Source organism: Chenopodium album, chromosome 1 (genome assembly GCF_948465745.1).
Source record: "Chenopodium album chromosome 1, dcCheAlbu1.1, whole genome shotgun sequence".
Lineage (NCBI taxonomy): Eukaryota > Viridiplantae > Streptophyta > Magnoliopsida > Caryophyllales > Amaranthaceae > Chenopodium > Chenopodium album.
The window spans coordinates 80,261,906-80,287,887 of NC_137834.1; the positions used below are offsets into that span (position 1 = coordinate 80,261,906).

Consider the following 25,982-nt stretch of genomic DNA (forward strand, 5'->3'; position numbering starts at 1 on the left):
CCGAAGAATAAGCATTTTACTATCAATCACAATTGTTTGTGTTGGGCATAGTATTCATATCAGAAATTATGGTCAAGGATTACTATATAAATCTCTATCTACTTCCGAGATTCCTTCTAAAACATTTTCCACACAAAACCTCCACATCTTCACCCAAATTAGTGAATTAAACAGGACTATTTTTACAAATATTGTAAGCGGCACGTCAATCTTAAGAAATTTCAGCATATCATAAAGTAAATGGAGATAAAATATTTATACAAACAAATAAACAGCTGAGGGAGATAGAAACAAAAGGTGGGGTCATCAGCTTGGCTAGTCAAACATGGGTTGGTTCATAGATCGTTGGGCTTTGATTACCAGGAATAGAAACTCTACAAATAAATCCCGAAGATTAGCATTCTACGGCTGTTATTTTATGGTTACAATTATTTACATTCTCAATGAGCTTATGATGTCACACTGGGCGGGCTGTTAGCTAGTGTGTATCATCTTACGAGAATCAAGTACGGTATGGATCAACTGGAAGAGGTATGCATAATAAAAGTATTTGCTCCAAGGCAGAGTCCTAGAATTCCGTCTGTTTTCTGGGTTTGGAAAAGTGTGGATTTTCAAAAACGGGAACCTTAAGATATGTTGGGAATCTCGTATGATAATTTATCATATATTTCAAATCACCCAAAGTGGCTTAGAAAACTGAGCTTAAGCTGTAAAAAGGAGAATCGAAGTAAGAAATATTTCTAGCAAGGAGGAAATCCAAATCATGTAGTGCACAAGCCTGCAGTGAGGTCATTTTTGGTTATTAGAAGAATTTAATGTTCTTGGAAGATGATAGAGAAGCATTATACTTTTCTTTATTTTATTTTATTTTAGCAATTGCTTTCATTATTTACTCAACTCATGTGTTGCAAACTTTACTTATTTCCTTTGCTAAAGTTTTCTCAAACCTTCATCTTTTTTTTTTTTCACTCCCATGTTTTCCCTCTCCTTTTTATCCCCTTACATCCCTTTTAAAACTCTCTTAAATTTAATTTGTATATTCTTTTTGTTTCTCACTTTACAACTTTTTTTTTTCAAACTTTTATTACATCGACTATCTTGCTATGCTCTTTTTCCTTTCCAAACAGTTCCTTGTAATGATTTGTGCTAGTTGACCCCAAATCATTTTGCCATTTTGGGACTAAGGCTTTGTTGTTTGTTTGTTTAGGTCACATAAGTTGTCCACTCTCTTGGGAACAATTTAATATATGAAAGGGAGCAAAATGTTTCTATACTCCCTCCGTGTTTTAATAAGTGTTACACTTGCTAAATCCGGCCGTGTTTTAAACACTTCTTTTTTTGGCAAAAAACTACATATAAATAATATATCTCTCTCCTTTCATGGTCCCCACCAAAACCCACTACTACTTTTTTTTATTATATTTCTCCTCTCACATTCATTACTTTATAGTAAACTAATAACCCCACTACTTTTCTTTTACAATTTTTTAATACTCCAACTACCCCACTTACCTCTTATTTTATTTAAGTCTATTAAATTGTCTAAAACTATGTACCGGTCAAACTGTAAAACTTATTAAAATACAGAGGGAGTATCTTAAAACATATTGGAATTAGAGAAATGGGGATTAGGGAGGCCATATCCATGCATGAGATGTCCGCAGTTCTCTAAATTACCATTTAATTAATAAAAACTAAGCATGGGTTAGAAAACATCATTATGTGAAACCCTGTTACAAAACGCCATGATATAAATCAAATCCTTCACGCAACATTAGAGCTTTTTTCCTTTTTGTCCGTTCTTAAATAAATCTTGGCCAAAAGTATTTCACTAATTAACTAATGAAACATATTACTCTATATATCCATCACCAAAAATTAGGGGTGTCAATTCGGTTAAACAGTTCGGGTTTGGGTTGGGTTTATCAGTTTCGGGTTATAACGGGTCGGTTTATAACGGATTGAAATAATAAACGGGTCGGTTTGGGTCGGTTTTGAAAATTATCGGGTCAGTTCGGTTTGGTTTTTTTAATTGCAGTTTCTACTCGGATCGGGTCCTTATCGGGTCGGGTTCTAGTCGGTTCGGGTCATAATCAATTTGGGTTGAACTGGGTCGGTTTGAAAACGGGTTTAGCCCATTTAATGTGGGTTTTGGTTAAAAACAGTTCGGGTCTTAATCAGGACGGGTCGTAATTGGTTCGGGTCATAATCAGTTTGGGTTTAACTAGGTCGGTTCGAAAATGGGTTTCGATTCAAAATAGATCGGGTGAAATCGGGTCCAACCATTATCGTTTCGGTTATAATCGGTTTAGATTGAACTTGGTTGGTTTGAAAACGAGTTTACCCAATTTGAAACGGGTTTCTAATCAAATCATATCGGGTTAAAATTGAGTCGGATGATTATCGAGTCGAATTAGTCATAAAATGGGTAGGAACGAGTCATGTTATAATCAAGTCAAGTCATAAATAAGTTGGGTTTATCGAGTAGTGGGTTGAAACAGATTAGATCATAAACATATTGGGTAACAGGTTGTAAATGACTCAGTCATAACGGGTTACGGGTTTTAAACGGTTTGGTCATAACGGGCTACGGGTCGTAAACGGTTCGGTCACAACGGGTTACGGGTTGGAACGATATAGGTTTATCGGATTTTTATCGGGTTTTAACGGTTTTCGATTTAAAACGGGTCGGGTTACTATCGGGTTTAAACGTAATCGGTTTGGGTTGCTTTCAGTTTCGGGTTGTAACGGTTTGGCTTGATAACGGGTCGGGTTAGTAACGGTTTGCACAAATTCAATTTAGTTCAGTTTCGGTTTGGAAAAAATTGGGTCGGGTCAGTTTTCGGTTTCCAAAAAACGGGTTTTAAACAGTTCAGTTCCTTTTCGGATCGGTTCGAAGCAGTCGGGTTTAACGGTTCGGGTCAGAAACTGACAGCTCTACCAAAAATACAACCCACTTATAACAAGTTTGGTCCTATTATAAAATCACTTCTTACACTAATAAATGCTAAGGATATTAACACCTGTTAAATGTTCCATTCCATTTGTAAGAGTTCTTGATTTTTTGTTCCCGACTACTACAATTTTATCTTTATAAACTTTACTGGCCTATAACCATCATCTACAAGCCTCTATTCTTTTAATTACAGTAATCATTGATAAAGGAAACTCAACGTCAACGAGACAAGAAATTTCACACTAAGAAAAAGGAACTGGTATATTCAATCCTCAAGTATATGGATTTGCATGAGGATCAGACATTGGATCGTAAGGGATGGAGGAGGAAGATTTTTGTCGATGATTACACGGGATAATCACTTTTGGTTCATGTAGTCAACCCCACTTATGGGATTAAGGCTTTGATTGATTGATTGATATGTCCAATCCCACTTCTTCTGTCCAATAATCTATTAACTTTTACTGAATGAGCAGAAAACAGGCACATAAACAAGGAACACAAATGTTACCTCCAGAACTTCAATGGCATCTATACTAATAAAGGGATCAGAGACATGAGAGACCCATGTGTTAAGAATTATGGGGGAGATAATCGGCTCCACGGATAAAGATGCTTCATGACCTACATAATAATAAATCTGATATTAATTTTAAGAGAAAGGACTCTGGACCCACCAAAAATTATTAAAAAAAAATAATAAAATAAGAAGACAATTCTATTTCAGTAACAAACATCAAACTATGAAGATAAGTCCAAAAACCCGCCTTTATTTTTGTGCAGGCATAAATTACAGAAAACTACCTGACTTTATAGCTGCTTGTAATGTTTCAAGTACTAGGTGCAAGCTTTCTTCAGATGCCTACAGTCAAATTAAAGATGTAAGCTAGTACCATCAAGAAGATAACACAGGAAATAAAAAGGAAAGCCATAACCTCCTAATAATACATTACATGATTAAGTAGATCAACAAGTGATGAAAATAACTGCAATATCTGAGGTTGAAGAGCCTCTTTGTTTGCTTCAGATAAGAGTTGGGAAAGCACGCGACAGGAACCAACTTTAACAGGTGGCGGCCTGTACAGAATACATATCAGATATCTTCCCTGATAAGTCACAACCTATCATTAAACTTGAAACCATTGTAATTGAAGTAGAAAACTTATACTTACACATCCATGCCTATGGCTCTCAATGAAGCAAAAAGAAAATGTTCAATCACCCCAAGGCTCAACTGCAAAGGAGGTTATTCTTAAGATACATTTAAGCTGAATAATTTCCCATATAGACAAAAATTTGAAAGGGACAAAACGCCAACATTACCATAGATGAGAACTTAGGCACTGATGAGAACACGCGGGCATATAGAAATGGGCACTCATGAACACCTGTGGAAAGGAATTGCTTAGCCAAATTACATAAACAAAAATACAAACTCAAAGCCCTAACAACCTTGCATACCTGCTCCAATATCTTCCATTATCATTTGCTCTATAAATTTCTTCAAATCAAATCCATCAGAGCCACAAACCTATTGAAAAGTGAATAACATATTAAGCAACCTCAAGTAGAGGAAGACCTTTTCATACTTCAAATAGAAAATCAAGAAAGGAATACTAAACTAATTGACAGCAACAGAGAACTCAAAGCTGCTCAAACCTCTGCTTCTTGCAATTGATCTGATAATGATGCCATAGCATAAATAACAGCCTCTCTTATCTGTCAAAGGCCATATTGAAGAATTAAGATTGACCACCTCAAGCATAAGATTAACATCAACTTTGATCATAACATGAAATATCCAATGGTAGGAAAGATCACTTCTAGCTTGACTTGCCACATCATTATATTCAGCTACAATACATTGGTATAACCCCACATTGAAAGCAAACTTTAATTAAAATTTCCTTCCATATATTGAGGCAAGGAAGGTATCTGGTTTTGACTACAGAACTGAGTGCATGTACAGATTCCAATGTTCAAGCAATTTCTTCCATCTAGCAGAAAAAATTTAAAGCTGCAAAAATTAACCATTGGAGTTACCCTTTGACCCCATTTGGTTAAAACTTTTGCATCACATTTGCATGCATTTTATCACCCAAAACATTATTTCATGATTAGATGAAATTGCAAAAAGATATGTGAAGTGTGGGCCATCTAAGAAACCACCAAGGTATACTAGAGGATAGAGATCGATTTTCTCCAAACCCCCATCCTTGACATTAGAGGGACAAACCTCAGCACCCTATTTTTACAGACCATCATATCTATAATCTAGTTCATTAACCTCACCTCATCTAGCTCTCATTGGCACAGGCTGACTTACAGATGGACTATCGCATTATTTCTGTTAAACTATAACAGCCTTCATATTGACCTGGGAAAAACCACTCGTATCAAATTTCAATATAAGTGAGAAACTCCAGGGTATCTTTTTTAGTCAATATACAGTCCCTCAACCCTCGGTAGCTTAGTATCAAACAATAATTGATCGTTTTTAAAATTGTCCTTATCAATACATCATCATTTATCAAACCAAACTTACTTTTTCTATTTGTTATCCACAATTTGAAATGACAATCGTAATTTAATAAAAAAAAGATGTGCTGCAAGATGATAAGTGTTCTGCAATCATGGATAACGGCAGTTAAACAACAAATTATGCATCAAAATCTACATGCTATAGCAACCCAGACTAGGCATCAGCAGAAATCCAAAAATTATTTCAAACTTGAAGGTCAACTTTTCACAAATACATGAATGAACAATGGTATTACACCCAATGCCAGCAAAGCAGCTCCCACTTGCGAAAGATGGTAAAAGGTACACAACCTTATCCATTCACCAATAAAGTGGCTGCTTCAGTTAGACCCGTGATCTGAAACAAAACATTTGTCTGCTGCTTCATAATGAAAAGAAAGTGTAATCATTTTATGAGCCCTCTTCCAATGAATAGATTTACAGATTTCCAATCATGATCAGAGCAAAAAGAGTCCCATTCATACAGCCTTAATTTCTATTCAAACAGATCTAGCAGAATTGCAGAAACGTTTCACCAAGATGCATAGGCTTGTTAGTAGTTTGTCACATCAAAGACAGAAAAATACAAGTTTAGATGTCAAAGCAAATTTACTCAACAACTCCCACTCCTGAAAATACGAAATGCACACATACACACACGCAGAGAGTAATCATTCAGGAAAAAAGAAGACAAATAGCATGTATAAACTTCATCTGATAATTCTCAAATCAACACAGAACATATCAAATTTTGCAAACCAATAAGTAATGCAGCAACAAATTTTGCTACACTTACCCTCCACCAAAATTCAAAACCATCAGCCTTCTGTTGTTGTGACTCGATAAATCGCCTCCTAGCAGCATCTATCAAGGCACAAAGCCCATCCTCGCCACAAGAACTGATGATCTCTTCTAATAATAGGACACCTGTAGACAAAATGGAAAATCAACCCAATTAACAATAATACAGCCAAAATCAATTACATTACAAGGAAAAGGAGTGCGCCCCCCCCCCCCCCCCCCCCTCCCCTGAACTGAGCCAGATCAAACATTATAGGCTATCTTATAAGATAATATTATCAGGAAATATGTGTCCAACAGAGACAAATACTTGATTCCAATCGTAAAATAGCCTCAGAAAAGGTAGCACAGATCCTCAGTAGAGAGAAGCTAGGCCCTCAAAGATTTTTTTCAGTCCATCCATCACTTTAGAACACATTATTATAATGGAAACTAAATTCCCAAGTTTACTAATCCAAGCCTTTTTTTTTTAATCCTACTTTCCCAAGCCACATGCACTGAAGGCAACACAAAAAAGATGTAGACGTTGACAGAACAGGGATGGCAACGCTGTTTACCAATATTTAACAATGCATCAGTTTCAGGCGTAAGAAAGGTAGAGTTCCCATATTAAATCATATAGGGAAACTCATAACATAACACTAAACTCTGGAGCAGCTTGATTAAAGACAAAAGCAGAATTATATAGCATGGCCTTCTCCAATTGACCTATAATCCTAACAAACAAGAAATCATTTTTTTCCCAAGATTTTAATGACCAAATTTTTTAAACTAAGTGTTTCTATATTTTCATATACTATAGAGAAAAAATTACATGTCCATCAATACGTGAACAAAAGGACTGGCTAGTGGCTACATTGCGTTTACTGTCAATGAGGACAAATAGTTCCTTCTACTGAATCTTAAACTTTAATTCATGTACTGATTTTTCTATACAAATTCTATAGTTGTCCCTTCAAGTTTTGCATACCAGAAACACGGCAGTTGTACATATTGTCATCTTCATCAGAGATATACTGATTTGCGTCCAGAGACCATGCATTCATCTACATAATATCCAAGAAAGAAAAAGTAGTTAAAGAACAAAAAAAAAACTAAATTGCACAACTTAAGTTCCTCAATTTTTCTATGAGTGACCTATCAGAGATCGAAACAGGATTTAAAATTGTATGTAGGAATCTTCTGATGGCCACAAAAACATAATAATACAGCTGATAAAGTCGTACCATTTCCTCAATTCACAGATGGCTTTTTTAAGGAAAAACGTCTGGTTTCAACCAAATGTAAAATGAGCAAGGAAAACAACAAACAATTTCATGATGACAAGATAATAAATTAAAATTGACTATCCAATTTGGGCAGCCAGAAATTCAAGTATCACCAAAGAGGCATAAAAAACAAAATAAAAAAATGGATCACCTGCTGTTCTGTAATCTGCATAAATCCAAATGTATAGTAAACCAGCTCTTGCAAGTTATTTGCAACAACCTAAATAGAAAAAGGAAAAGCCGTTATCAGAAGTGCATAACAAGAAAACAAAATAAAGCTGCAAATCTGAATTCAAGGTTCATTTGCTGTTATACCTTCACAAATCTCGAACTGCCGACGATTGTTAACAAAAATTCAAATAACTGCAAAACGTTTGTGTTAGTAACCTTGCCTAAAGAGGTAAAGAAAGAAGATAACATACTGAGAAATCAACCTGACTACACTGCACTACCAAATATATTTGTTTTAAAAAGATGCAGAGCATAAAACAACAAATTTACTTATAAAATAAAGTGAATGACCCATCACTGCTAGAAAAATAGATTATTGACTTCCATTTTTTGCCTGAATCGCAAAGCTGCAAAGTGTTTCTAGAAGACGTATTTGATAAAAACCCTGTATAACTCACATCACAGCCAGACAGACGAGATCTAGACAGATCTATATAGCCTTGCCACTCAATTACACTTCCTCCATTCTCTAGAGGATGCACATAGGGGTAAGGGGGAGGCACAAATATTAAAGAGACCTATGTGATAGGTGAGAGAAAAATAGAGATGATTAAGGAGGCACATTTGATGATGACAGAGATAGGGAAACAAAAGCCAGAGCATAATTTTGCATCCAATATGAAGCTTCCTATAATTGGAAGTGTAGCATCCTTTAGAGAATCGAGAAAGTTTTAAATTGTTAGAGAGACCGTTTCATCAGCAAATGGTTTTTTTCATAAGAACAATTATCAGATTGGGTAATACAGAAGGAGAACAAGGTTTACTCACAACAAACTCTTTAATTGAATATAAGAAGGGTAATACAGAAGGTGGAAAAAGTGACAAGAAATTTTAAAAAACAATTTTTCGCCAAAATCCTCAGTATCCCCACTAAAGTATAATTTGGGAAATCTCCGGCCTGAATCCATAAGGAGCTAGCAAAGTCACTTTATATTAGAGCAAGTCACGCACGAAAGCAACATCCTTAAAAATTTGTCCATCTTTTTCTCGATGTCTAGCCAAACACAACACAAGATTGTCATCATTGTATTTCGCCAAAGCAACTTCTCCTTCGCCTTACCAAATCCCACAAACTGTATTTGTAACCACTCCTAAATGTTCGAAGGACACACTTTTAAGTCTCCTCTTTATAAAATACAAAGTATCTTTTCCAGATTAAGCACATTAATTTTTCATATATTTACCTCTACCGATGCTTATTTATTTTAGAACTGTGCATCATACATAATTGGGAACAGTCCAAGAAATCAAGCCAAACTGGCAACTCTTTATAGCTCTATTAGACTTCAGTACAATAACTATGCCTGATGAAGTTGAAAAGACAGATCCAAGTGGCTTATATAGAGAAATACAACTTTCTTGTTTCAAGTTTTCTTAAGATTCAACTTCCATCTGTCCTGCCTTCGAGCATGAAGTTGATGCAGCTGTTCTATAAATTCTGGAAGCATTGTGCCATAGTTGTGTAGAATCTGTGGATTCAACAAGATGGAGTCTAGGGTTATGGTTTCAAGGCCCTCAGGCCAAATAGTTTCAAGGCCCTCTGACCATTCAGATTCCCGCACAAGGGAGTTGAACTCAACTATCCACTCTCAAGGTTCGTATAAATCACTAGATGTTGGTGTTCTTCAAATTTCTAGCTAGAGTAGCTTATAAAAAGGTAAAAGTTCTGCTTTAAGGAAGGTAGTGCGAAATGTGAATTCAGTATGCAATACGTCTTTTGCATTTTTTCATTACCCTCCAGGTTCCCCTATCCTAATTTTGTTCCATTCCAATGACATGGCAGTAATATAAACAAAAGGGAAAAGCAGTTACTCACTTACTTTTTACGTACCTGTATAACAAAGGACTCTAGACTTCTCTCTGCCCCATCAGAGTCATATCGTCCTTCAAAAGAGTCTTGAGTACCTTCGACTGATGATTGCTCATATACTTTTAAAGTACTCACAAATGTTTGCCACAGAGGTCCGACAATAGCTGCAACACAGGACACACAGAAACAGGATGATAAATCCTCATAAAAAGAAAGAGAAATACAATAAGAATGTGCCTAATTATTATCTTGTAGGCAAGAACCATATTAAACTCACACATGAACTCTTTTTCAGTAGCACTCGGAAAATTCTGAACAAATTGATTCAAGCACTTCAGAACCTGACAATTGAAAAAGAACAAATGCGTATAATATTATTAGCATAACAGTAAGCAATTCAGGAGTTCAGGGTTGGCTGTTTCACCTTCATCCAAGCCCTACAGTCCAGCATCACACACTCAAAAATATAATAAGGTAAAGAAGGATGTCATTTGTCAAAATAAACCTCTATTCTTATGCTCCAGTCATCAGGATCTTCTGGTTGCACTGGATGACTTAATACAGCTGAAAACTGCTCCATCCATGGTTGAAGCATTGGTGACATCAGATGGCTGGTCTCTGCCTGAAAGGAGTCATTATATGTCATATGTAAATTATTCAGAATCAATAAAGTCAAAATAAATTTAATTACTCAGAATTTAGACATGTAAACTTAATACCTTGTAGGCACCACTCATGGTACCCAGCATGGATGTACAGCTGTAGACTATTGACAGAGATTTTGCACGCATTGATTTTTCATAGATCTAACCAAGGTAAATACAGAGGTGAGCCACCATCAATTTGAAGCATCAACTTCATCAGAAAAATAAAACTCTGGAGCAAATACTTGAAATTATATTGTCTACATTTTACAGATAAGCAACTCATTAAGCTGACAGTTAGACACTACTTTATATAGATTTACCAAATCAGCCCATAAAAGCTGAGATCAACTATGGGTAGACAGAAATTTAAAGTAGGGCTGTGACAATATAGTCGATACTGACCCACTAAGTTGTTCAAATAATCACAAAGATAACTAAAAAAAGATTTATATTGTAGAGGATCAATAAGAACTAATAAAGATAACCTCATGACACTCAGGCTTCATCTGTTTTTGAAAAAATTATTCGGGAAAATGATTTTTCATGGAAATCAAAGGGAAAACACAATTGAAAAAATAGTTTTCTTCAGCTTGTTTCCTAACAAGAAAATTTAAAAGGAGGAAATGAGAGGGGAAGGGAAAAGATGGATGGGAGGAGAGGAAAGGGATATTAAGAGTAGGCAGTAAACACAGCATTCCTTCTTCTGAAAAGGAAGATGGTTTTCCATTCTAGGGTAAACTAATTTTCACCTTTGACAAAATTGTTTTTCAACCTTTACAAACCAAACAATGGAAAATTGGGAAAATCATTTTCCTGAAAAATGAGTTTCGCTAAAATAAACAAAGCCCCAAAGTAACTCATCAGTTCCGTGGCTACTATGCTACATGGATACAGCTTACACAAAGAGCTTGGCAATGACAAACTTTCGGCTATAATAAACTGCTATAACCCAGCTTAACATGATTTAGCCCCCATCATTTCAAAATTGCCCATGTATGAAGCTACCAAAACAAAGCTTTTGCTGCATGACTATTGACCAATTAGGCAACTAGGTGTGAAAGCATCGTTTAGACCTCCAGCAAATTTAGATAATACACTGAAATAGGAACAAGGTAATCAAACCAGTATCATTCTAAAATTCTACTTTCTAGATACTACAGCTCAATATATGGATAGTTCAAACAATGTCGTTAGATTGTCAAGTAAATAGAAATGCAATATTATGAGCATTCAAAAAAGGGTCAGCAGTCCAGTGAAAAAGGTACAAAAACAATAGCAGATGCATATAATAAGAAGGAATATACACTAAAGTAGAATGCTACTATACACAATAACCAACATATCAATATTAAAACAATAATATATACTTAAGCCTTATGGTGCTTATAACTTTTGATGTACCAATAGTAAGTTTAACCAAAGGTTTACTTCCTTAAGAACTAAACTGGTGTCAAAAAAAAGACAGCAGGTAAACATAAACAGCTAAATTTCAGATGCAGCAGATTCTGCATTGACTCATTTAGGGTATAATTCACTCAAGTACAGGGCACATACTATCAAAATAATAACCTACACATATACATTTGAAATGAGACAATGAATAGCTGAACTATACGGACCTGAGGAGATGAGACAATTGAGAGCAAACAAGGGAACAAGATAGGCACCAAAGATGGTACAGCTTTATCATCTATGTCCCCGGATAGAAGGGCCAAGCACCTTAATGCACCAAGCACTGTAGAAAATTATTCAAGAATTAAACTCTTCTTATCTAACTTTGAAACGATGCCTTGAATAGAACAGCAGATTAATATAGCAAAAGACAGTAAAGCATAACTAAACCAACAACTGAGAGCGGTGACTAAAGGCTTTGCAAAGGTAATGCAGTCAACATTAAAATATCATCACCCTAGAAAATAGAATACTTCAGTTATTTAACATTTCAAACTACATATATGAGAGTATTTTTAAATATGAATTGCATTCTTTTATCTCCACCATCCAAAACCTGAGACAATGGAAGCCACTAATGGGACAGCAGCTTTGACATCTCACTTTCAATCTCAACTTGACACAAATTTAGTCAGAAAGGTTGAACTTTTTTATCAATGCAAAGCCCAAGAAAAATTCGAGAGTCCAAAACTTACCTCCATTCATATTAGTTTGATCATTAATCAATTTCATCAGAAAAGGCAATAATTCAGGCCAATCTTCTGGCCAATCATAGTGTGCAATTGAAGCAACAGCCATGCTAACTGCTGTGCAGATTTTCCTATGTGTATCATCCAAGCACAGCAGGAGAAGTCTGCGTATGACTTCCTGGAGAAACATGACAAGTGACAAATCCAATGAGAAGACCAAAAAGGACATGAGAAATAGTCACTTCATTCCATGGAATGGGTCAAGGTATACAGCTATAGTATAGTAGAACCAATCGATTCAATCACAACACAACAAACAAAATTTAGTTATTTGCAACTTTCAAAAAAACTAATGAACATCTTGTGGGGGTATTTATAGCCTAAAGAGTAACCACAGGTTGGAATTTAAAAAAATACTTCCTCCATTTCTATTAAGTTGACGCGTTCAATTTAGGCACACATAATAAGAAGAGGAGAGTGAATGAGATAGAATGATAAAGCAAGTGGGGTACACTAGTAAATACAAGGCATAAAACTTACCCAAAAAGAAAACGTGTCAGCTAAAAATAAACTTCCTAAAAAGGAATACATGTCAACTAAAATAAACGGAGGTAAGCAATTGGTATTTTATTAAAACTCAAGTAGAAGTGAACTTGTCTTTCAAAACGGACATCATAAGTTTCGTTAAAGAAAATACCGGTAATATGCACAAAATATCAAAACATTCCAAATAATACACGATGTGAATTTCAGATTTCCTTTCTCCTTTATTCACCATCTATGTGACCAATATAGTAGACATGCAAATGCACTGAATCAAACACGCCTACAGCACTTATTCCCCATCTTTCCACAACCATCAAAAAGGAAGTCTAAGAAAATTACACTAATTTAGTTACAGATTTTCTAGTTTTTTATTAAGGGTCTTGCTCAAGAACGCCCCTGAGGGCGTTAGATAAGCATTTAAGATACTACCTAAAGTGGTATTAATTAGGGAATCATGACAAAATCGTGTGTCGATTGGTGTAATTAATGTTCATTTTAATTTAATCTTTCTACTTTTAGTTAACCTATCCAACGCTCCAGGGGCGTTCGTTAGCTTTTGCCTCTTATTAATACCAACTACCATTCAAAATATTTCCAATACATAAAGCATTGACCTTTTCAATAATGAAACTGTGTTAGATTTAGCCATGTGTTCCGGATACAGATATAAATGTCATGTTTTCTACTGGAGAAATAAGTGTGAGAGTTGAGACCTAGACTCCCCCATTGCCAACCAGTAGAAGGCTGATGAAAAAAAGTGACAATTACTTATTCACAACTAAAGTATGCATCAGTTAATAATCATAAAAGAAACCAGAAAGTTGATCTTAGTGAGGTTGATAAAACAAAATTATACCAGAGGAAAACCCAACAAATAGCCACGTTCAGAAAATTACGGTGTATGTCATTGAGTCCATTTCTTACAAAAATACTACATGCCCAAAAAAAGAAACAACTATTATAAATCAACTTTCCACTCATTATTACAAACCAGATTAATTAACAGAAGGCTTTGGCTCAACACAAAGAACAGGTGACTAATATAGCTTCCTTTTGGAAAGTATGTTGTCTTTCAAAAGTTAATGGTGTTCAGGAATTTGAAACCATATATGAGCATCCAAGTTCACATTGACTCTTTTTTAGGCTCCCCCTACTATCAACTCTCAAAAGCATTTTCTTTTAATTTAGCGAGCTGTGGACAAACGTTTACAGATTATGTAGGACACTAATTGATGAAGAAAACATACTTTTGGAAAGTCGTTCAGGTATCTCAGTTCTTATATTATGCCTTAGAGAAGTTCAGCACATATGAAACTAGGCTAGACTCCAGTGACAAAGGTACCCAAAAGAAAGTAAGTGGGGAACATTTAATAGATTTAACATCAGAAGATGCACCAAACTTTTAGCTAAATTGATTTGTGATCTTTTTCTGTAAGCCTTATCGTTTAATACCATTTAACTGATTTTATATATGAAGATGCTCCAAACTTTAAGCAAAGCACGCTCACTTGTACCATAAATCTCAAATAGGCTATGTATTCAAGAAACGATTTTCTTCCCATTTTTCCACTTTCCATATATTAAAACAAACTGCTCATAATGTGTTATACCTCTGTTTTCCTCTTTGATCCTATAAATTTATGTAAACAAAGTTTCAAGATACATATCCTATGCAAAAGGTTTCTCCTTTGCTGGAACCTTCAAATTTTCATGTATAAAATCTCAGGCAAAGAATCAAACTGAAGAGGAGTTTACTGGAACAGCTTACAGTGAGTCAACAGACATAATCACAATCTATCCTCTAAAAATTCTCACTGTACTTCTCTCATTCATTGATTAACTGCAGAAAAATCCAATGGAGAGAAGGGAAGGGGGGGGGGGGTCTCTACCTCCTGGATATATTCTTCCCTAGTCCCTCCACACTCTTGCTTTCTTTGCAAGTTTGCCAAAACAACATGAAGACATTTGCTCGACTGTCCTCTTTGTCAGAAAGATGGAACAAACAAATTCCAGTCCTTACTCCTTAAGCCTCTTCTCCCTCCCTCACTTATCCTGATAACCCAAAAATTATAATATATTTCACCATCCACCTCAGTCACCATACATTTAACCCTCCTCATCACCTTTATAGCTTTTCTCTTTAGTCTTTGCCTTGTGACAATTCTTGCCATATAGCAGAGAAGAAAATTCGTACAAAGATGATATATATATATATATATATATATATATATATATATAAAAACAATATAACTACACAGGTTACCCCACACAAACACAAAATAAATAAATAAATAATAGAAGTAATTCCGAAGAGAAGACAAAAGGTTAGCTGTGTAGTGAGAAAACCATCAAAGGTGTGTATGAATAGTCAAAATCCATTAAAAATCTCCATGACCAGACATATTAATTTCGAACAAACAAGGAAAGAACCCAGCAATGGGGATAAAAATTTGATATACCTTCTCATCACTTGCAACAATAGGGTGCTCAAAGTTATCCTCGTCCTCGTGCCAATGCTTTTTGATAAACTGCTTCAAGAGAACTGCAGCTAGGTAACACATGTTAAAGCCTCCAAAATAATTCAATAGGGGCCACAAGTATGTCAGGAAAATAAAAAGGCTAAATAAAAAAAAAAATGGATATGGTGATTATTGATTATTGTGTGTTTCAAATAAAGCAAATAAGGAATCTGACAAATGCATAAAAAATAAAATAAATAAATAAATAAATAAGCAAAATTTCTAACTAAAATCAGCAATAATCTATGTAATAAATCATAGCAGAACAAAGGTATAGAAAAGATAAACAACAAGGAAGCTTAAAATGTAAGAAAAGGATATTTGGCGCAGTCCCATTGGCAATTCCCTGTTTGCAGCTACTTTGGCCAATGCACTTCCAAAACCTAGAAATTTAGAAAGGGTCAAATTCAGTGTTTGGCCTTGAATCAGCTATTTAATACATGCGTTAAATGGAAGGCGGGAGTAGGGTGAGTCCCACATGCAATAAACTCATTTGAATGCCACAAGAAGATAATTAACTCATTGCTAGAGATGTTAAAGTAGATCTAACATGGATGCAAAAAAAATTCATACATCTGCAATAGATTAAGCCCTCTTTAGATGATCCACACACAGAAAAGACATAATGACCAAGAAAGCTGATATAACTAACACGGATATGCACACACATAACTACTCCAATCTGAAAGCGCCATTATATCAGGAGCCACTTCATGAGAAAGAATTAGTAACACTACATTTCGATGATGCAGCAACTTTCATGCTTGCTTGCAGAATTCTAGTTATACCTAAAAAGCCCTCATAGGAACATATACATTTCAGGAATTTATGTATCCTGACTTCCTAAGCATATAGTTAAAAATTAAATTTCAGGATAGACATACTAATCTAGAGTATCGTTTCAAAGTTTGGCTACGCATAATAATATCAACACAGAGACAAGGATTATAAAAAACACAAATTGCATATATAATTCTAATCAATAGCCATCAGTAACATGAAAAGGCATACATAAGGGAGACGGTGCAAATTTTTGACTGAAAATTACATCAATACATGTTACACCCTATACCTTTTGCACCTTCACATTTAAATTCTGTCTCATGTTATGGGTGGCTCGTGGTTAACATCAAATTTGTAATTTATCCAATTATCCTTAATGTAATGTCTTACTAATGGTGGTCTCTATGCTAATTCAATGTTATTAAATCTTGCAAAAAAAAAATTAAATGATGCCATTGATCAGCAAACTTGAGTTAAATTGCATGCAGGCACACGTGCATAGACATTAGACAATTACTAACAGAATTAAGAGGCATTGCACAGCTTAGGAGACCTATCAATAACCACCCAAGGAATAAAAACTAAAAACAAATAAAGGAACTCCTATAAAATTATCAAGTGACTTGAACGCTTAACATATGGGAAGTACTTGATATGATGAGCAGAGAAATTTTACTTCAAAAAAATTCCCATTACTCTAGGGCCTCTAGACTTCCTTTGGTTTGATGGTAAACCTTTTTAATGAATATATTTCCTAGGAAAAACAAAATTATAGATTAGTTTCCTTTGCTTGGTACCTTTAAAGAAAATCTAGAATTCAAGAGAGAAAAGGAACATGGAGATAGGAGGATAGATGGAAGGAGAGAAAGAGGAAAACGAGGTTATCCTGCCAGAAAAAGGAATTAATTTCCACCCTCACCCTCAGGAAACCATTTCCCATCTTTTATAAACCAAACAATGGAAATTAGGAAAAATCACTTTTCCTACCAACCAAACACTCACCTACGGATATAGATTAATAATTGTTGAAAAAAGCTTCTCATAACAAATTAATATGGATCCCATCATTGGCTAGGTAAAAATTTCACTTCTCAATGTAAACCATAAACAACTTAGAGATAAACTCTTGCCTTAATGTACTGTATTATCACCCAAAAAATCAAACAAATTTTTCGCCCAAGGCAGGATAAGGATGAAATTTAATTACACAACCTTACCCCCAATCCCCATACAAATAAATGGGTGCTCTTAAGCTTTATCCAATTATTTCAAAGACGCTATTTCAAATATAAGATTATTTGAAAGAAAGATAAATTCTACCTCCAGATTCGAAAACAGCCCTTGCAACGCCGAAAAAGAAAACATAGAACCTAGGCGCATGACAGATTACATCATATCAGGAGAGCCTACTCTATTCTACCTCCAGATTCAAAACTGCCACTAACAAGCATTCCATTCAAATCCTAAGCTCGTGAACACTATACTAAAAAAAAATTCACTTGCAGCTGACTTTCTTACAAATCAGTCAGCGAGTCATCTTAGTAGGCGATTATATAAGGCACCACCAAATGAAATAACGAATCAAACCAGTAGCCATAATCATAAGGCAGAGAATGCCTTAAGCCAGAGAAGTGATTACTCGGTCCGAAAAGATAAGCCATTAATTCATTACTGAAACCAGTTATACAACTAACCAAAGGCAACATTTTAAACAAACCATTAATGAAATTAGATCAACTATAGTTACATTTCCAGTCAAAATAACAAGTAGGCTGGCATAATGAGGTCATTATGGTTAATCAACTGCAATTTCCACCCGAAACTAATAGTCATGTTGATAGCGTAATTTGAATTAATAACATAAAAAAAAACTCCGTAAATCCAGACCGAGGCAGTATAAGTGAGAAAGAGAAAGATAGCCAACCATGTTGAAGTGACGCTTGAGTGAGAGAAGCTTCGGCAAACGAACGAACTTGGTGATCAGTATCAAGTGTAGCATTCAAACAATTGATAAGCCATTGTTGATCTTGATCAAGGTTAATCGCATTCGCCATAGTTGAAATTCACCAGAATCTCAGCAAATTATCCCTAAACCATTTCAACAAAATTAGATTAAAAATTCAGAAAAATCGACAATAATCGTAAAAATGAAAAATCGAAGCAATTGAATTGAATAATACTGTAATAATCTGGAATTATAAACCAAAAAAAGAGAGAAATTGAAATTGAAAGAGGAGAAGATGGTGTTACCAGGTTGTTTGGAGGTTTACTAGGGTTTAAGAGAGGGAGTTGCTTTTTGAAATGGAGCAAAACCCGGCAATACACACACTCTCTCTCTCTTATAATAGTAGCCAGCTGAGATAATCAGTGGCGGGGGTATTTTTGCGCTTTGGGAGTTAGAAAGGAGGGAGTTGATACATTGGACAACTCAAAAGTATCCTAAGAAACTATGTGTTGTAATCATTATGTATGCAACTAAGAGCATACACAATGGTTGCCCAACCCCATCTTGGTTATTGATTATTTTATTATTTTATCCATCTTCCACCTCACTTATAACCACTCTTATAACCATTTAATAACCAATGTATGCCAATAGTTAACCATAATATTTTGGTTATACATTTTCTCTCTCCTACTTTTACCCAACCCCACCACACAATTTATTACTTAAATTCTATTATTATTAAATAATGCATTTGGTAATAATCATTCAAAATTAATAATTATTTATTAGCATACATTAATTAGATAAAATCTCAAAAATTTAAAAATAATGCAATTTTGATATTAATTAGTACGTAATTAGTCGTTAATTAAGACACAAACAATAATTGTAACCCTACTACATTCCACAATAATAAAAATCATACATATATATTCTATCAAATGACAAAAGTCTTTGAAAGATAATAACGAACCGCGAACAAGTACAAACACAATGATATAATATTGCGATTACACATCTATTAATGCATATTATTGTCCCTACTTTTAACACCGAATTAGAGCCACATATGTTCAACTAAGTCTTTCTTCAATGCTTTATGCATAGCTTCATCACGAACACGTGCTCTATTAGACATGTAAGTTTCCAAACTTGCAATTCGGTTGTTGCTATTTTGGAACTGAAAAGGCTCTTCATTATTTTCATTACTTGAAGACGCATTTGTAGCTTGATCATATTCATTTGGATCGTAATACGTTTTATATGTATCTCTTTCATCCTCAACAATCATATTGTGCATAATAATACACGCTATCATTATTTTTCCTAACATTGATGCGTCACGAGCTAGCGCTGGATTCCGTATTATTGCAAAACGAGCTTGTAATACTCCAAAAGCACGCTCAACATCCTTTCGTTTAGCTTCTTGTACTTTGGCAAATAGACCTTCTTTTTCATTTTGTGGTAGTGATATTGTAGGAATGAATGCCGCCCATTTAGGATATATACCATCAGTGAGATAATATCCCATATTGTATGTGCGACCATTCACAACATAGTTAATAGAGGGTGCACAACCTTCAAAAACATCATTAAACAATGGGGATCTATCAAGAACATTAATATCATTACGACTACCTGGTGTCCCAAAAAAGGCATGCCAGATCCAAAGATCATATGATGCCACAGCTTCCAAGATTAATGTGGGTTTACCTGGTCTTCCAGAAAACATACCTTTTAATCGAAGTGGACAGTTTTTCCACCTCCAATGCATACAATCAATAGAACCTAACATGCCAGGAAATCCACGACGTTCACCAATCCTTGGTAGTCTTACTAGATCTTCTTCATTGGGCTTTCGAAGGTATTCATCACTAAAGTAAGAGACTATTCCTTCCACAAAATGCTGAAGTGAATCTCTTGCAAGAGATGCACTAATCCGAATGTAGTCATCCACAGAATCAGCGGAGGTGCCATAAGCTATTAGTCTCATAGCCGCGGTGCATTTTTGTAATGCAGAGGCACCAAATCTTCCTGTAGCATCTTGTCTTTGCTGGAAGAAGGGATGACGTTCTTCTAAAGTTTGCTTAATTCGGAGAAATATATGTTTGTTCATGCGAAATCTCCGACGGAATAATTGTGGAGGGAACACAGGATGGTCGGTAAAGTAGTCATTCCATAAACGACTGTGTCCATCCTCACGATCCCTTGGAACGGGAACCCTTGGTGGCCTTGGCACTTGATTAAACATTTGATATACTTCAACTGGATTGGACATAAAAACTTCATCCATCATTCGATCGAACTGGCGATTGGCTTGCCTTCGTCTTTCATATCGTTGGGTTTGGCTATTTTCTGAATTGGAAGAGGAATTAGAAGAGTTGGAGCTATCGTCAGATGACATGTTTTTAAAACCAAATTTGATATGAGAATGGAAGGTAGAAGTATAATAGGGGGAAATGGATGGTTGTTCAAGGGAATCCCACTCTGATGTATCCATCTTATAGAACAAGTGTGTATGATATGTAGTAATTTTTTTGTCTTATATGGTAAATTTGAAGTCTTGCATGCATGCAATGATTCATAAAGTAGTTAATAATTTTTAAAAGTAATGGAGATGCATGCCTTTGCATTGTCACTATCACCTTAACATTGTTATGTACGTCAAAGCATAGTGATGCATGCTACTATTTCCTTTTCAGTGTTAAGTACATCAGTGAACAAAATTCACTATTACCTTTTCAGTGTTAAGTACATCAATGTCTAGTATTTAATATTTGCTTTTCAGTGTTGGGTACATCAAATACTTTACAGTGTAATGTAAATCAATGTACATCTTTTGCAGTGATATATCAAAGTGAATCAATAGGTTTAGTCAGATCAATAATAATTATATGTTATTATATACAAATTTTAATGTATTGAATAATATTATTAAGCTTATAATACGATTATAAGAAGAGACATGTAATTTAACTTAATTTTTTTATTAATAATGACATTACAATATAAAATTCATTCACATCCTCAAACAACAACTTATTAAAAATATTCAAACTACAAATCAGACCTTAAGTACATAAAAAAGAACAATAAAAAAGGAATTATTTGAAATCAACCAACATTACGACAATAATCAACCATACACTAATACATTAGTCTGAGGGGAACAACTTCTTCAACAAAGTGCTCCTTAATTCTTGATCTTCCGAAGATAAGTTTGGCTTTGAATCGAGGTGTTTAAATAACTCCATATTAATTTTTCTTTGCTTCCTTGCTTCTTTCTCCCTTTCTAGTTGCAACCTTGTAAGTTCAACTTCATTTTCTGATTGCCTTATAAGGTTCATGTTCTGGGCAGTGTCCAACCATTGTTGCCATGCTCCACTTGGCATGTTTGGCACCTTGCTCTTTCCTTTATTTTTGCTAGATTCGTTGCTAGAAGGAAAGCCTGAATACCCAATATCACCACTGGTTGGTGTTTCTGGGTTTGATGAAGAGGAGTAGTTTCCAGCTTCATTGATACGAGATCTCTTTGAGTCACTTCCTTGAGTGGATGTCTTTTCCTTGCATTTTTTAACAACATCTTCACTTGGTTTCCATGCTTCATGTTGTTTTAAGATGTCCCAAACATGCTTGTCTTGAAAGGTTTTAGAGCATAATGAAGACTTTGTTTTGTCGTTAGCATATATACTATATGCTAATTTCATAACATCTTCATCATTCATACCACTTCCCTTTTTTGATTCAGCATGAGCATGTGAGCCACAAAATTTAGAACATGAAGCATTAATCCTTCTCCAACGGTTTCTAAGTTGCTCCGTACCCCTCATTTTCAACAAATCTTCTCGTGTTACCCGATCAGTACCTTCTTCGAAACACCTTTGTTTGTATAGTCTAACATTATTATACATTTCCTCAATTTTCCTCCAAAAAACATCCCCCTTTTGGTTAGTGTTAGTTTTTTTATTTTGACTAACCTCAAGCCAAGCCTTCACAAGAACCACTTCTTCAGCTTTTGACCAAAAAATTTTCCTTCCATCTTGATTGCCTCCTTCATTACCTCTTTCATTACCTTCGCCTTCTTCAACTTCTGGTTCATTTTCGTCATCTGATGCATTCGATGTGTATGAACAATCGAAACTCGGAAATGCACCATCACCTTGTGACATAGAAAAATGTTGAGACATGGGAAATGTTGAATCAATTTGAGAGATTTGAATATTTTCAAAAGATGGGATAACATTTGGAGAATTTGAATAATTAGGATTTTGTGGTGGTTGAAAAGGAAACGGAGTGAAAGTACTTGGATTTGAGAAATTGAGATTTTGTGAACCGTAATTCGGAAAATTTTGAAAATTTGTATCTAAATCTGAGTTGAGATCAATTGGAAGATTAGAATAGTAAGGTTGAGGATTTGGATTATTTTGGGGCTGTGATGAGTTATGAGATTTTGTGGATTTTTTTTTTCTGTTAGATTTTGGAATGTTCATCTTAACACAATTTGCTAATAAGAAGAGTAATTTTCACTTAAAAAAAAGTTGTTTCAAAATACTTCAATATTGGGCTCATTTTATAGAGAAAAATAAAATAGAGCCGTTGGTGTATTTTTTTTTTTTTTTTAGAATTGTATTTTAAAAATTATGGCCGTTACAAAAATTACAACGGTTATAAATTCAGAGCAAATCTCAACCATTGATATTTGTATTACGTGTCAAAATCTTAGCCATCCATGTCAACCAAAAAGCAAAAAAAAAATTGCATGACCATATACATAACCGGTTATTTGAATAACCTGGTTATTCAATTGATACCCCAATAATTTCTCTCTCCTCAATATTTTATTAATATTTTCATTTTCTCTCTCTTAATAACCACCCAAATAGTTAATGGCTGTGGGTAATGTTAAATGGTTAACAATTTGTTCGGATCATACATTTGTTGTAATAAAATAAAAGCAGAACAAAAGAGTTTTCATTTCGCATAGATAAACTTTTTTGCGTTTTACATATGTTTGGATCTCGCACTTTTAGAATGTCATTTCTAAATTGAAACAAATGACTTAATCAACACAATTTTTACATTGGAAATAGGGAAAGGTTGATTGATTTGCTTGTTTACATTGTCTAATGATTTTCTTTAAGTGTGTTGTCATGAGACTGCGTTATAATAGTTAAAAAAGGGGGGGGGGGGGTAGTGTTAGGTTACAAAACTAAAAAATAAATTTGTTTTATTCTTGGTTGAAACATATATGAGATCATGGCAAAAAGGAGGGATAGAATTGAGAAAATTTTTTACATACTTATACTTTCCTAAAGCAACTTCTGTTTCTATTGAATACAAAATATTTTTGCAACCTACTTCATTAATATCATTAATTTTAAAAAAAAATTAAAAAAAATAAATAAAAAAAACCTATTTGAATTCGCTTGACATTAAGTAAAAATAATACTCAAATTACAATAAAAATAATATCTTATTTTTTCAAGTGAGTAAAAAAGATTTAGTTTTATGCTAACCAAGGACATGACTTATTGCTTAAAGGCAACATTTATGGTTGAATGTCTCTTAAACGATACGAAGAAGCATTCGTTAACCTACTTTGCCAACCATGGGTTCCATAAAGTGCAAGAACTAGGAGGTTTGATCCGTGGAAACAACGGTGAGCTCCATGAAGTTTTAGTGACTAATTTTGGGGATTGCTCATGTACTAAGGCGGAGTTGATGGGGGGTATTGCGTTGCCAAGCTATTGCTTGAAATGGAATCACAAAATCATCCAATTGATTATTGTTTGAAGTAATTGTTCACTTTAACTTGCTGGTTCAGGTGGAGGGTTTGCCTCCTACCTTTTTCTGATTTATTATCTTATATCTTATATGAAATTGATATGGGAGATTTCACTAATCCCTGCTTTGGGAAAGCTAATTGAGAGCAAATTTCAGAACTCATTAGTTTAGGCTAGATATCGACAAAGTTTAAAATACGTTAGGGTGAAAAGTAAACCTCTCTTAGGGCTCTTACAAAGGTGAAAGGTGGAAGGAGAGCCACCAACCAGTTGCCCAATAATTTCATGATACAATACTGAATTAAGAGGTGACCTTCTTAATCTTTTTGATACACTTCTTATGTTTATCTAATGGCACTATTGTAAATATAAACAATTGATATATGTGTTTATTGTTTTAATATTCTTAATTCCTTCTTATTTGACTTCTTCCTTTCTCAACATCAAGGGCGAATTCTTCACAAACACTTTATAACATGCTCAAACACCACCATTTTCGACAACTTCACCGCCGAATTAAACGAAGAAATCCTAAGGAGAAAAAGAGATACGGGGGTAGGGTTAACCCCCAAAGGGTAGAGATTTTCCTCCTTCATTAAATGTGCTTGTGAAGTTGTTGGTTTTTCCATTAAAGATTTTTGAAATCGAGGGATGGATGAGAGAAATTAAAAGAATAGATAGAATAAAGAGAATGGAAGAAAACCTTAATGGAATATACCCCCTATAAAGACATTTATCAAGTTTATAAACTTATATTTTTTCACTACTTTGTAAATTACATCGTATTGGGTATTTCTTTCATTGATCTTTGTAAAAATTAAAAAATTGGAAGACTACCTTTTCTTTCTCTCCAAAGATAACACACACACACACAAAAAAAAAAAAAGCCACTCTAATTTTTCAAAATGAGACAGTTAATATTACTAGAGAGTACTAAAGTTTGCGAAAAGTTTCATTTAAGGTACTGAAGTTTCAAAAGTTTCACTTAGAGTACTCTATCCATAAGTGACCTACTACAACAAGTAAACATTTGCAAAAAAAGACATAAACTCCTAATCTAAGAGCACCCTTAACCATGAATGGAAAAAATTATTTGCTTTACTGTTTACATAAAATAATATTAAAAAATTTAAAGGTTGATGAACAGTGCAATGAACAAATACAAATGGTTTGAAAAAGCGAACGGTTCATCAAAAATTATTTTTCTGACAAAGAGTTGCTTTTGCACCAAAAAGGCACGTGAAACTAGTAGAAATTAAAAAAAAATCAAAAAGGGGAATTTGTGAGATTGTGCCACTTGTCACCAATATGAGTGGATGGATTGGTTATTACCTTTACAAATAACTAGCCTTATGACCCGTTCGATGCACGGGTTGTTACTTAGGTTATTTTTCTTGAAAAGTGTCGGTGTTGTTGTGGAATTTAGCTAGGTATAAATACATATAGATATTGTAGGGCATGAAATGACACATTGGTTTAAGTTATATTTAAGTTAAGGAGATGAAAAAACTATTTTATTGTTAATGTAATGAACGTTAATTAGTTTAACTTTAATTTACTATATTGAATATGAAACACTTAATGTTCTTACTTAAATTTGTAAGTTTTAGAATGCCTAAAGATTAAGACTCAAACATTATTTATATATTTTGTTTTTAATATTAAAATGAGAATTTAAAAAGGATTAAGAGAGGTGACATGTGACATATGATTGATTATGGTGACATGTGGCTTAGTATAGATTTGTGGTTTGTGTTTTTAAATACTAAGTATAGATTGTAACGTTATAATTTTTGTAACGTTAATAACTTTTAACATATAATTTTTTTTTAAAAAAAAAAATTACCAACAGTCATATTTTTTCATTCTCTATAAATAGACACCCATATTGATATAGTTTCGACAACCTCAAAAGCTACCTCTTTTTAAACTATAGTTTGTAGCTTAATATGATTTCTTCACAAAACTAGCCAAAAAATTACAAATTATGGATCCAAACATTCCTAATTATGCTTTTAATAATCCAAAA

The 25,982-nt window shown here is 34.3% G+C and overlaps 1 protein-coding gene across 1 annotated transcript in view; it reads right to left on the minus strand.

Annotated features, from left to right (window-relative positions):
• Positions 1-18,612, minus strand: part of LOC145558339 (uncharacterized) — a 31,009-nt gene extending 12,397 nt beyond the window's left edge. Inside the window, exons 1-20 of the mRNA XM_081619557.1 lie at positions 18,473-18,612; positions 18,147-18,310; positions 15,380-15,448; positions 12,381-12,552; positions 11,853-11,968; positions 10,306-10,392; positions 10,092-10,208; positions 9,864-9,927; positions 9,608-9,750; positions 7,861-7,908; positions 7,697-7,765; positions 7,248-7,323; positions 6,273-6,403; positions 4,616-4,675; positions 4,418-4,487; positions 4,280-4,344; positions 4,129-4,190; positions 3,910-4,033; positions 3,761-3,818; positions 3,468-3,580 (exon numbers count right to left, since the gene is read on the minus strand). Of these exons, the coding sequence (XP_081475683.1) occupies positions 3,468-3,580; positions 3,761-3,818; positions 3,910-4,033; positions 4,129-4,190; positions 4,280-4,344; positions 4,418-4,487; positions 4,616-4,675; positions 6,273-6,403; positions 7,248-7,323; positions 7,697-7,765; positions 7,861-7,908; positions 9,608-9,750; positions 9,864-9,927; positions 10,092-10,208; positions 10,306-10,392; positions 11,853-11,968; positions 12,381-12,552; positions 15,380-15,448; positions 18,147-18,221 (1,719 nt within the window). The 5' untranslated portion in view covers positions 18,222-18,310; positions 18,473-18,612. The remainder of the gene's footprint in view (positions 1-3,467; positions 3,581-3,760; positions 3,819-3,909; positions 4,034-4,128; positions 4,191-4,279; positions 4,345-4,417; positions 4,488-4,615; positions 4,676-6,272; positions 6,404-7,247; positions 7,324-7,696; positions 7,766-7,860; positions 7,909-9,607; positions 9,751-9,863; positions 9,928-10,091; positions 10,209-10,305; positions 10,393-11,852; positions 11,969-12,380; positions 12,553-15,379; positions 15,449-18,146; positions 18,311-18,472) is intronic.
• Positions 18,613-25,982: the final 7,370 nt, after the last annotated feature.